The sequence below is a fragment of the Balaenoptera acutorostrata genome, unplaced genomic scaffold, assembly GCF_949987535.1.
Source record: "Balaenoptera acutorostrata unplaced genomic scaffold, mBalAcu1.1 scaffold_881, whole genome shotgun sequence".
In the NCBI taxonomy this organism is placed as follows: domain Eukaryota; kingdom Metazoa; phylum Chordata; class Mammalia; order Artiodactyla; family Balaenopteridae; genus Balaenoptera; species Balaenoptera acutorostrata.
In genome coordinates this window covers 4-13,803 of record NW_026645519.1, presented here as the reverse complement: position 1 = coordinate 13,803, position 13,800 = coordinate 4, and the positions used below count along the sequence as shown (strand labels likewise).

At 41.3% G+C, this 13,800-nt stretch overlaps 1 protein-coding gene across 1 annotated transcript; it reads right to left on the bottom strand.

Annotated features, from left to right (window-relative positions):
- Positions 1-1,743: 1,743 nt before the first annotated feature.
- Positions 1,744-13,509, bottom strand: LOC130706614 (heterogeneous nuclear ribonucleoprotein A3-like; the record flags this gene model as incomplete). The annotated part of the gene is made up of 2 exons (XM_057539301.1): positions 1,744-2,984; positions 13,372-13,509. Coding segments are annotated over 2 exons (1,379 nt in total), but the record flags the coding sequence as incomplete, so codon positions are not given.
- Positions 13,510-13,800: the final 291 nt, after the last annotated feature.

Here is a 13,800-nt window from a genome sequence, read left to right as displayed (position 1 = left end):
GCACTCTTCAGCTAAACCAGCGAGGCTTTACCACCGTCACGTTTAAAATAATGAGGAGGACGCCTCGATGGAGTTTACCGGGCTGCGCTAATCACGAGGGGCCTCGGGCGCCCAGGGCGGCTCGCAGCGCCAGTGGCCGCGGGACCGGACGCCCTCCCCGGGACCCCCCCAGGACCCCCTGCCCGGGACGCGGCCGCGGGACAGGACGCCCCCCAGTACCCCTGCCCGGGACGCGACCGCGGGACACGAAGCTCCCCCCTCCCCAGGAACCCCTCCCCAGAGCGCGGGCCTCGCCGCCGTCACGCGGCACCCGCCGCGCTCACCGCGGGCCGGGAGCCCCCTCAGGCCGACTGGCCCCCGCCGGCCGACTGGCCCCCGCCCGCCGCCCGGCCTCCCTCCGGCCCGCGCCGCCCGCCGCGCTCACCGCGTTCTTCTTCTGCACCATCTTGTCCATCTTCTTGGCAATGCAGACCACCTCGTCCTCCATGGCCCCGGCAGGCCTGCCCCGCGCCGGGCCGCAGGGGGAAGGGAAACGAGCGGAGCTGGCGGGGCGGCGGGTAAGCCCAGGGGTCGGCGAGGGCCCTCAGCAGGCGTGACCGACGCGCTTCCTCACTCACGACGACTGCGACGGCGGCGGCGGCGGCGGCGCTCCTCCCCCGCAGGCAGCGCCAATCCAGCTCCCAGCTCGCGGCGTCGGCGGCGGCGCTCCTCCCCCGCAGGCAGCGCCAATCGAGCTCCCAGCTTGCGGCGGCGGCGGCGCTCCTCCCCCGCAGGCAGCGCCAATCGAGCTCCCAGCTCGCGGCGGCGGCGGCGGCGGCAACGCTGCTCCTCCCCCGCAAGCAGCGTCAATCGAGCTCCCAGCTCGCGGCGGCGGAGCCGGCGCCCCACCCCCGCAGGCAGCGGCAATCGAGCTCCCAGCTCGCGGCGGCGGCGGCGGCGGCGGCGGCGGCGCTCCTCCCCCGCAGGCGGCGCCAATCGAGCTCCCAGCTCGCGGCGGCGGCGGCGGCGGCGGCGGCGGCGGCGGCGCTCCTCCCCCGCAGGCAGCGCCAATCGAGCTCCCAGCTCTGTTCTTTTTTTTTTTTTTGAATTTTGAGATTTTTCCATTTGAAGTAAATCTTAATGCTATTAAATTCACAAATATGCTAATTTAAATACCCAATTCTATTATCTAAAACACACATTGCAAACATACAAATATCTATTCTCTCCACATGTCAGAGCCCATTCATTTCATGGTTTGGAAATGGGGAGAATAGATCCCCTTAAACTGCAAGTCAGCAGGTGTTTCTTTACAGTTAACTTTAGCAAAATTCATACAAAATATTAATTAACAATGATCTTCTTTACTTGTTAACTCACAAGGAAACACCTTCAAAACTGCATTTTGTTAAAGTTTCTGTACTAAAATGTAGAAAAACTGCACTACACAAATATTGAAAAGTTAAAAATTCCTTAATTTTTTATTCCTGGTACCACTACCACAATTTACAGGGCAATAGACCTGATGTAATGAAAAGAAAAAGAAAAAGACAAAGCTACAACAGATAAAAGACCTCAGGAATGTACATCTAATTGACACTCCATTGCATTAATCAATAGCTGCACTTTTTGCAAACTGTGGCTAGGACAGTCCTGAACAAGAAGGGTTTCCTGTTTAAGCTGCAGTAACTTTTCTGACTATGGATCATCGCTCCTTCTGTGGCAGATTTTTACAGTTCCTCTAATGCATTTGGGACGACTGTCTCAAAGTAACCTGCAGCTTTCCTGACACCTCCTCGCTCTCTCTCCTGCTAAGAACTGTAGCCCTTTTCTTCTGAGTTTTGAGAACCTTCTGCTACCATAGCCACCACTTCCACCACCAGATCCATAACCACCACCATAGGGACTTCCCGAGCTTCTTCCACCAAAACTGCCTCCCTTCATGGGTCCATAATTTGATTGCTGTTGTCCACTATAATTTCCAAAATCATTATAGCTCCCACCACCACCACCATAGTTACCTCCAAAATTTCCTCCTTCATTGTAACCATCATATCCTCCACCACCGCCACCATATCCACCATCTTGGTTTCCATATCCTGGTCCACCACCACCATAGCCTCCTCTACTACTGTAACCAGGACCACCGCCATAGTTACCACCGTCGCCTCCAAATCCGTTATATCCACCATCACCTCCTCCATAACTACCTCTGCTGCCACCACCTCCACCACCATAGCCTCCTCTTCCACCAAAGTTTCCACCACGGCCAAAGTTACCTCCACCACCACCAAAGTTTCCTCCACGACCCATAAAGTTGCCAGATCCACCTCCACGACCTCTCTGTGATCCAGCAGATTGCATTTCTTGTTTAGAAAGGGCCTTTTTCACTTCACAATGATGCCCATTAATAGCGTGGTATTTCTGAACAACAATTTTATCAACTGTATCACGATCATCAAAAGTTACAAAAGCAAATCCTCTCTTTTTTCCACTCTGCCTGTCTTCCATAACTTCTATGGTTTCAATCTTGCCATACTTTTCAAAGTAGTCTCTCGAATTACATTCTTCTGTATCTTCTTTAATACCACCAACAAAAATTTTCTTCACTGTGAGATGGGCACCAGGCTTTACAGAATCCTCTCTAGAAACAGCTCTCTTTGGTTCCACTACACGCCCATCAACCTTGTGTGGTCGAGCACACATTGCTGCATCCACCTCTTCAACCCAAGAGTAAGTCACAAAACCAAAGCCCCTGGAACGTTTTGTTTGGGGGTCTCTCATCACCACACAATCTGTAAGTGTGCCCCATTTCTCAAAATGTTCTCTTAAGCTATCGTCTGTAGTTTCAAAGCTCAGACCACCAATAAACAGTTTTCTCAACTGTTCTGGTTCCTTTGGATCATGGCCCTCCTCCCCCCGGCGGCGGCGGCGGCCGGAGTCGGGCTGGGGGCGACCGGGCGGCGGTTTTACCTCCGTTTTGAGACCAGACTCGCCTCTTCCAACTCGCGTTCAATATGGGACCGAGAGCCCAGCTCTGTTCTATGTTGGGCCATTTTACTTCAGCCTAAAAAAATTTCTTCTAGTATTCCCTAAGGTCTGCTGGGGATCAGTTTTCTTATTTTTCATTTATCTGTATTTGATTTTTTAAAATTGATTCCAATTTTCTGTTGAGAGTCTCCATATTTTAATCTATTAATCCCCATCTTTTACTCTCAATATAGTCATTTTAAAGTTCTGTGCTAACTCCAGAATCTGAATTCCCTCTAAATCAATTTTTCTTGTGTTTTTTTTTTGTCTTAATTTTTAGTCACTTTTTCCTGCTTCAGGAATTTCATAATTTTTGATTGTGTGCTGGACATGGTGAATAAAAAATTCATAGAGACTGAAGATGCTATTACTTTGCACCAGAGAAGATTTACCCCTTTCTCTGTTAATCAGAGTGGCTGATCATTTCAGTCATTTCAGGAATTTTACTAGGTCAGAACTGGGTTGGAGCTTTAGTTGTCTCATCCTACCTATGATTTTTCCTAATTTGTGGCCTCCCTGGATTTTGGCTGTGAGCCTGACAGGTCTTTGATTCTTCAATAAATACAGTCAGTTATTGACTTCAGTCTTTCAGATGTTTGAATTCAGCTCTTTAGGCTCTCAGTTCTCACAGCTTCAGAGTATGGCAAATGTAAGGAGAGACCAGCTATGTATTTGTTGCCGTTACACTTCCTCGATGAAAATTTGTCTCATAAACGCTTAAACATTGCAGATGATTTCACTTTTTCTGACTCAGCCCCCTTCTTGGGGATGGCACTTCTGGGTTTTTACTGTGAGTCTGGTAGGTCTCTAATTCCTCACTTTGGAAAGTTCTCTCCCTCAGGCATTAGGTATTTAGCTTCCTGCTTTATATAGGTTCAAAAACTGGCAAATGTCTTGAAGAGGAGACCTAATGATTGTCACAGGCCCCTTTATCTAGCGGGATTTGGTTTGTTAGTGCCATGACTGTGCAGGAAATTTCACTCTGCTTTCTTGGCTCAGTCCCCCATCATCCTATACCACCCTGACACTAAGGAAATGTCCTGTGGGGGAAATCGGCTTGACATTCTGCTAGATTTCACTCCATCATGCCAGCAAATGAGTTCATCAAAAGGTATGGTGATTTCTCTTTTCCAGTGGAGTATGTCTCCCTACACCAAACGCCTGCTCCAAATCTCTAAATGTCCCTCTCTAGCATATTAGTTGATATTGTTTCTTGATTGCTTCCTTAGCTCGATGATCTTTTATTCAAGTTTGTTTGCTTGTTGCAGCAGGAGTGATGGCCTGTGCCTACCTAGTGCAGGCATATTATTATGGAGATATGGCTTTGGTCCCAGACACCACAATAAGGAGAATATCCTAAGAAAGCAAGTCACACGAGTTGTTTGGTTTCCCAGTGCATGTAAAAGTTATGTTTATGCTATACTGTAGTCTATTAAGTGTGCAATAGCATTATGTCTAAAAAAAGTACATATCTTAATTTGAAAGTAGACTTTAAGAATGCTACCCATCATCTGAGCCTTCAGCAAGCTGTAATCTTTTTGCAATAGTAACATCAAAGATCACTGATCACAGATCATGTAACAAGTATAATAGTAAAAAAGTTTGAAATATTGTGAGACTTACCAAAACGTGACCTAGAGACACGAAGTGAGCAAATGCTGTTGGAAAATGGCACCACCAGTAGAGCTGCTTGACACAGGGTTGCCACAAACCTTCAATTTGTAAAAAAGAAAAAAAAAAGAAAAAAAAGAAAAGAAAAGCATTATCTGCAAGGTACAATAAAGTGAAGTGCAATAAAGTGAGGTATGCCTATACATCCTGCCTCAAAGTAGAAATCCTATTTAGATCACCTTTAATTTCTCTCTATGATATATTAATAGTTTTCTGTTCAGGGTTCTTACATTTTTTATTACACTTATTATTAGGTATATGATGTTTTGATGATAATGTAGATGGCATATTTTTTAGTTTTTAATTTTATAACTTTTCAGACACAGAAAAATGTTAGTGGAATTTTTTAATGTTTGGTCTCTTATCTGGCAACTCTTCTAAAAACTAACTGATATTCTAATAAGTTATCTGTAGATGGTTTTGGATTTTCTGTATCCTTAATTATATCAAATATGGAAAGTGACAGTATTATTTCTTCCTTTCTTAGCCTTATATTTCTGATTTCTTTTTCCTGCCTTACTGCTAACGCCATTTAATACTTTTACTAACAGGTTGAATAGAAAAGGTAAGAGTTGGCATTCTTATTTTGTTCCTAATCTTACAGTGGACATTCTCCACATTTCACTATAAATAGGATGGTGGCTCTAAAGTTTTTTGTAGTTTCCCTTTGCTATGAGTTTTTAATCATACATAATTATTGAATTTTATCAAATGCTTTATCTGACTATACTGATATGATCATATACATTTTCTCCTTTATTTTATTGATGTGGTGCATGACATTTATTGATATTTGAATGTTAACTCACCTTGCATTTCTGGAGTAAAACAACTTGGTAGGAATTCACACACACACACACACACACACACACACACACACATTCACTCACTCACACACTCTACATTTGATTGTCTAACATTTTGTGTATGATTTTTGCTTCTGTATACATAAGGGAGATGGGCCTATTTTCTTTTCTCATAATTGTCCTTTCAATTAGTGAATAGTATATAGAGGGTAGAGATTTAAAAGACCTTTTAAAAGGTCTTCTTCTTCTGTGATATAATACAATACAGTATTACTCCATTTTTTAAAAATGACCTTTTTTATTTTCAAATAATTTCAAATCTGCAGAAAAGATACAAACAGAGTTCCCTTTACCTCTCTCCCAGTTTTTCCTATTGCTAACATCTTATACTACCATAGTATATTTTTCAAAATTAAAAAGCCAACATTTATACATTACTATTAACTAAACTTAAGACTTTTTTTGGATTTCACCAGTTTTCCTGTTAATGACCTTTTTCTGTTCTAGGACCCAATCCAGTATATCACATTCCACTTAGTTAGTTGTCATGTCTCCTTAGTCTTCTCTGGTCTATGACAGTTCCTCATTCCTTCCTTGTTTTTCATGATTTTGACAGTCTTGAGGAATATTTGTCTGATATTTTGTAGAATTGTTCTCAGTCTGGGTTTGGCTGATGTTTTTCTCATGATTAGACTGGAGTTATAGGTTTTGACAAAGAATACCGCAGAAGCGAAGTAACCGTCTCATCACATCATAACAGAGAGTATGTAGTGTCTCCGTGACATCACTGGTGATGTGAAACATCATCACTTGCATAACATGGTGTTTGCTTGGTTTCTCCACTGTAAAGTTACTTTTTCTCCCATTTTATACTCTCTTTGGAATTCAATCATTAAGGCCAGCCCAGGCCTGAACTTAAGGGGAAGATTAAGCTTCACCTCCACCTCCTTGGGGAGGAGATGGATGCCGGGGGGGGGGGGGGTGGTGGCGGGGGGGAGGTTACCTACATATGGAATTCTTCTGTTGGCAAGGTTTGTCTTCTCCCTCCCTCCTATTATTTATTTATTTATACACTCATTTATTTACTCCATTATGTTTTAATATGGATTCTTTATAATCTATATACATAATTACAACCTTAAAAACCTCTGGTTCCCCCACTGACATATAAACTTTTTGAGGAAAGGCTCTGTTTCTTTTTTATTTTTGTACACTCTATGCGTTTAGCATAGTCCCCTAATTTATAGTGGACTTCCAGTAATTATTTTTTAATGGATATCTTTCCACTTCAACTGAAAAGTACCCTTTCTTTATATAATAGCATTCTAAATCCAAAATAAAAGTAGATTTTAAAATAAGTAAAAGTAAACTCATGCATGATCACCCTGTAATAAGTATGTAAAAAAGCAAAGGGTACTGCAGAAATAACTTAACCATTTGAGTTGGATGTGTCTCCAAAAAATATTGAAGCCACATTTGGAAAGAAATTACAGTATTTGATAAGCCAAGGATATGACCTGCTGTGTGCTTTCTCTTTTTTTGTTCAGATCACCAAAGGAGATTAAGACCCCGTTTTCTCCCTTCTCTGGAAAATTATCATCTGATGCAGTCACTCAGATAACAACAGAGAGTCCAGGAAAAACCATGTTTTCATCTGAGATTTTCGTTAATGCTGAAGATCGTGGACATGATATTCCAGAGCTCAGTACACAGAAGTTGGGCAAAGTTCCTGTCAAGTTTGCTTCATCATCTTCAGTCCAACAGATTACTGTTCTTCATGGCACAGATGGTAAGAGAATTTTAGGTCACATTACCAACTTTTGTGGGTCATTAACTAAGAAATTTCTTGATTGGGTCTTTCTAGTTAGAAAACCTAATTTTAATTTTAAGCATTAGGTTGTACATGATTATAACATCTTTTATTTACATAGCTATGAAGAGAATATAATTTATTATGTTTTTACTTCAATTTCTAGTGAAGTTAACAACCTATGTGAAACTCATGCTACTTGTGGCTGACGTATTTTCAACTCATAATACTTGTCATAAGAATGCAAGTAGTTCATGGAAACATAAAAACTATAGAGGTTCAATTTTAGGGAGGTAGATAATTATTTGGCATTGTTTCTTTTACTATTGTTTTGCATGATACAGTGAACAGATAGCAAACACAATACCAGTCTATTTCTTGCTCAAGAAACGTTGAGCAGGGACCCAGGTTGACTGTGACTCTGCTTTCTTTAAAACATGGAACCTTGGATTCATCAACATAGTCAATTGGAAGGGACGAAAAGCATGGAGGAGCACATGTTGGGAGGCTTTTATGGGTTAGGCCTAGGTGTGGCCCACATCACTTTCCACTGACTAGGAATAGTTTAGCTGTGCTTTCCAGGATGAAGAAGAAATGAGTTTTGGTGAACAGCTAGCAATTTCTACCATAAGGTCTACATTTAGAGTGTTCCTATGCTATCATGACAGTGATATTTTTATAGTACTTATACTACATAACATTCAAAATTATAGCAAGTTATTTTCTTTTTCAGACCAGTAACTGGAAAGTTAAGTTCCCATTCTACCTCCAAATGAGGGTGGGAACTTTCAATTACGAATTATAAAGTATTCAACAGTTTGTACAAATCTATTCAAAATATATTTTAAGTGTTCCTACTTGGGCAAAAAGTTTATCTGTCTGTAGGTATAAATGGAATATGCCTAAATGTATAAAGAAAATTGCTTAGTTCCACATTTAAATTCCACTGAATTTAATTTGAATAAATACATTTATATGTTGAAATGGTTATATTTCTTTTCTTTTTTTTTTTTTTTTTTTACTTTTATTTATTTTATTTTTGGCTGTGTTGGGTCTTCATCACTGCGTGCAGCCTTTCTCTAGTTGTGGCGAGCGGGGGCTACTCTTCATTGCGGTGCACGGGCTTCTCATTGCGGTGGCTTCTCTTGTGGTGGAGCACGGCCTCTAGGCGCGTGGGCTTCGGTAGTCGTGGTGCATGGGCTCAGTAGTTGTGGCTCGCGGGCTCTAGAGCGCAGGCTCAGTAGTTGTGGCACATGGGCTTAGTTGCTCCGCGGCATGTGGGATCTTCCCGGACCAGGGCTGGCACCCGTGTCCCTTGCATTGGCAGGCGGATTCTTAACCACTGCGCTATCAGGGCAGCCCGAGATGGTTATATTTCTTATACATTTTTATTGTGAAATAAAATTATGCCCCCCAAATGTATAGTCTAATCAATATCACACAGAACACCTTTAATGTGTCAGTTACCTATTGCCACCGTGATACTGTATAAGAACCTCAAAAATCTCCGTGCTTTATAACAACAGACATTTGCTTTCCTCACTCATGGGCTTATGAGTCCGTTGGAGTTTGGCATCAGGATGCAAAAACGGTTTGGGTCTGTTCCACATGCCTTGTACTGAAACCCAGGCTACTCTGGGCTATGCTGTTTTCATGTTGGTGGCAGAGCACAGGAGAGGAAATCCAACTGTGAAAGTGTATTTTATACCTCTTCTGACATCAAATGGATCAGTCTATATAGAGCCCACAGTTCATGGTCTTACCTTTACATACAGGTACTTGGTAGAAAGGACTCCTTTAAAAGATAAATATTATTTGGTTTAATAATAAAATATTTTTAACTCTGTGGATTCAGAAGTAAAATTTTAAAACTATTTTAAAAGTATACAGAATAGCATGTTGAATTTATGACTATGTGTCCACTGCTCTGAATTAACAAATGAAGAGTAATATGCTATATGTTTATATTTAGTTCCATTTGCAAGTTTTTTGAAGAAATAAATTTTATGGTTGGACTTTCTTCTTTACCCTTCTGCAGTCCTTTTTTTCTCTCCCAGGAACAACCATTATTTGCTGAATAGTCGCTTCTTCCCCCAGAGATAGGCAGTCCAAAGTAACTTTAAGACTTCTGCATCCAAACATAAAGTTGTTGAGAATTTCAAAAAGCCACTTATCTCGCCTCTGAATTCTCCATCTCCACATGGTAGCCATTCTTGCTCTGGGTCCATTGTAATTCTGCCCAATTGTTGTTGTCCATTTTCTGCAAACTTTGAACTAAATGGTAAATTTAACCATCACCACCAAGCTTTATATACACTGGTGGAGGAAGAAAACTACTAAGTCAATATTCTAACAATAATGACTACAGCAACGTCCAAAGAGAAGTAGAGGCTACAGCCTATTTTTCCTGTTATTTAAATTCTTCCAGCCTCTATACATTTCTTCATTCTCCTTGAATTCAGCCAGGTTCTCATTGGCTGGGGTTTGGCCTGATAGGTTGGTACAAGTACTCCTAAGTAGTCTAAGGCTTTGCTAGCCCTGCATAGGTTTAAGGTCATTTTTTGTTAATTTCTATGACCAGGCTTGGTAAAGTGGTCCCCTAGGTGTAAGCCATACTCCTACTGACTTTCTTCTTTTAAGGTAACCTTATTTCTCCCTGATAGTTAAGGTCAATTGTAGTTTTAGTCAACACTATGGCATCCTATTCCCTGTATTGTTTCAGTGACATAAAGAATGTAAAATGACTAGATGGCTCCTGTCTCCCGGTAGAAGTGCCCCTCCCTTATTTCTAAGATCTTCCATCAAACAAAGCAGAGTCACAGAGATAGAAAGCAAAAGATTTTAAAGGCTTCTGCCTTTGTTCCTAAATACATGCATTCTGTCTGTGGGATAGGCAAGTGCCACATGTGGTTCTGAGCACATGCCGTATTCGGTAAGCTAGCATTCCAGCCTCAGAAAGTGATGCCTCCCAGCTTGTGCCATAACAGTTATCAGTAAATTGTTCACTCGCTTTTTTTTTTTTTTTTTTGAGTTTACGATAGCTGTGGGTGATCAGGCTTGTGAGGAGAACAGTGACTCCCTTTAGGCGTCAGCCTTTTGTCTCATTTCCTTCCCTATGAAGTCAGTTCCTTGGTTGGAAGCAGGGTACTAGTAATATGGATTCCATGTCAAATCATCAGAATGATGGAGTGGTCAAGGATGGTAACACAATTCTAAGTAATATAAAAGTTGTTATTGCATCCAGAATGAAGGAGATCTCATTCGACTCTGGGACTATCAGACTCTGTCTAGAGTATTTTGATTTTTATAAACTAGACATGGGCAACTAGGAGTCCATCTAGAGGTGATTACAGGATGCAAGAGAAGACCATGGTCCATAAGGATAAACTGAAGAAGCTGTTGTGTTTAATCAGGAGAAGTGGTAGCTATCTACCAAATTCTATTTGAATGAGCAGTACAACCCCATGAATACTGAGGAGTAACCTAAACAAGAATTTTATCGGACTCATGTGATGGCAATACTAATCCTTTGTGTAGGCATAGAAAAGGACAGTAGACTAAAAGGAGGGATGGGATATTTCTGAATGGGAAAATTGAATATTTAAAGATGTCATTTATTCCCAAATGAATTTAAACTCTAATGTAATTCTACTCAAAATTCTAATGGAATTGTTCTTTTGAACTTGTTTAATTGATCTTAAATTTTTTCAGGAAGAATAATAAAGAAAATACTGGACAAGAAGAGTAATGGGGAGGATAAATTTTAGCAGCAGCCAGTGGAGTGTTTTAATGGGATGCCTGGAAGTTGCAGACATTATTCTCACCCTTGACCTATGGGCCCAGACTTAGTCATATGTCCATATGTGTCTGCAAGGGAGATTGGGAAATACAGTGTACAGATGAGCAGTATGTACCCAGCTAAATATCAAAATGCTGTTACAGAGAGAGAGTTTCTACCACATCATGAAAGAAAAACAAGTGTATAGAAAAAGATTTCAGGGACTTCCCTGGTGGCGCAGTGGTTAAGAATCCACCTGCCAGTGCAGGGGACACGGGTTCGAGCCCTTGTCCGGGAAGATCCCACATGCCGCAGAGCAACTAAGCCCGTGCTCCACAACTACTGAGCCTGTGCTCTAGAGCCCGCGAGCCACAACTACTGAGCCCATGCTCCACAACTACTGAAGCCTGCGTGCCTAGAGCCTGTGCTCCACAACAAGAGAAGCCACCGCAGTGAGAAGAGTGAGAAGCTCGCGCACCACAACGAACAGTAGCCCCCCACACCGCAACTAGAGAAAGCCCGCGTGCAGCAATGAAGACCTAATGAAGCAAAAAAAATAAGAAGAAGAAGAAAAAGATTTCATCTTCTATAATAATCAAATTACTACCATGTCACAGACATTTTAGAAAGAATTTTAGCAGTTAGTATTTTAAAAAAAGAAACTTTATAAATGACATAATTTTTCACTCTGTAATCAGAAAACTTATGTGAAATGGGGCAGCAGGGGAGAATGGGTATGCTATAAAGAGGAAGTCTTTATTACAGAATTCTTTATTATTGAAAATTTAATCCAGCCTAAATTTTTAACATTATGAGAAGGGTTAAATACACTTAATGTGTAGTAGAATGATAAAAAATGTGAAGATAGGAAATAAAATGAATATTTTATTATCAATGTAAAGTAGAAAAACTGAATTCCACATTATACATACTATACACAACTATGTGAACAAATAAGAAATACAGACGAAAGACCTGTAGAAATACATTAAAATATTAATAATAGTCATCTTTGAGTGGTAAGACTTTGTCTTTTTTATTTCTGTGTATTTTTTTAATATTGAGAATTTATACTTTTATAATGGAAAACTTATTTTGAAAATCTGCCACATAGAAGAGAATTAGATTTACTTTCTATGACTCTGGAGGGAGAACCTTCAAAGATCAGTAGTAGGGGTTAACAACGACCAGGTTTGGGTTCAATATAAGATAAAGTGTTTCTTAGTTAGAGCCATCTAAATATGGAATAGATTGCTAAGAAGTCGTCTTCTCAATGAATCCTACCCTTACCACTCTATTTAAACTGCATCCTGCTGCAATTTCCCAAATAATTCTAATCTTCCTCAGCATTCTCTAATTTTTTGGGGGGGGAGTGGCTGTTTTGGGTCTTTGTTGCTGCACACGGGCTTTCCCTAGCTGTGGTGAGTAGGGGCTACTCTTCGTTGTGGTGCATGGGTTTCTTATTGTGGTGGCTTCTCCTGTTGCAGAGCGTGGGCTCTAGGCGCACAGGTTTCAGGAGTTGCAGCACGAGGGCTCAGTACTCGCAGCACAAGGGCCCTAGAGCACGTGGGCTTCAGTAGTTGCGGCACATGGGCTCAGTAGTTGTGGCGCTCGGGCTCTAGGGCGGGCGGGCTTTGGTAGTTGTGGCACGCAGGCTCAGTAGTTGTGGTGCACGGGCTTAGTTGCTCCACAGCATGTGAGATCTTCCCAGACCAGGTATCGAACCCCTGTCCCCTGCATTGGCAGGCAGATTCTTAACCCACTGCACCACCAGGGAAGTCCCAGTATTTTCTAATTTTTTATGTCACTAATAATTTACAAAAACAGTAGATGATTTACTTATTTAGTATGCTAATTGTTTACTGTCTATCTCCCTCTTCTAGAATGCTAGTTTACTGATACATTCCAAGAATCTTGACCACTACTTGGCACATTAAAGGTGCTTAATATTTGTTCAGTTAATTAATAAATGTTTTCTTATTAATTATTCTGATCTTTATGTCCTTAGGCCAGCCTTTACTGTTGCCATATAAGCCTTCTGGTAGTACAAAGATGTACTATGTTCCCCAATTAAGACAAATTCCTTCATCTCTGGATTCCAAGTCAGACACCACCATTGAGAGCTCACACTCAGGTATTATGCAGAAATTATTCAAACATCCTGTGTGTTCATCCTATTTCACATATGAAGAAGATGCAGGGTTGAAGAGAGCAAGAATATATAATACTTTTCTATTTATATTCATTTTAGAAGGCCAGAATAGAACAATAGGCAGATAATTCTACAGTTCCACTACCTGTAGTGTCTTTCTGCAGGGATTCTTTTTCTTCAGATCGAGCAGCCTCGGTCACTGCCCTTTTACTGTAGATCTCCTTTTTCTGGTTTTTGTCTGAGAGGTCCTCATCTCCAGTGATGAGAACTTGAACTTGAGCATCTGGAATAATGATGTCATTTGATCCCAGGGAGAAGGAAAAGATAACACAAGCAAGTAATCCACCCCCTCCATCCGAAACAAAAACAAAAACAAAAACCTCTTTATATATTAGGAAAAAAAGCATCTCTTAGGCTCAACCATGTAAAAGCTGTGACAGTTTTAAGGACTTTATAACATATGACAGTTTTGGGGGGTTTGGAAGGTTTTCCATATTCTTCTGTGTACAGTCACTTTAAACAAAATCTGTTCTTTGCTGATTTGATGCAACAGTTAAAAAAAAAAATCCAGATC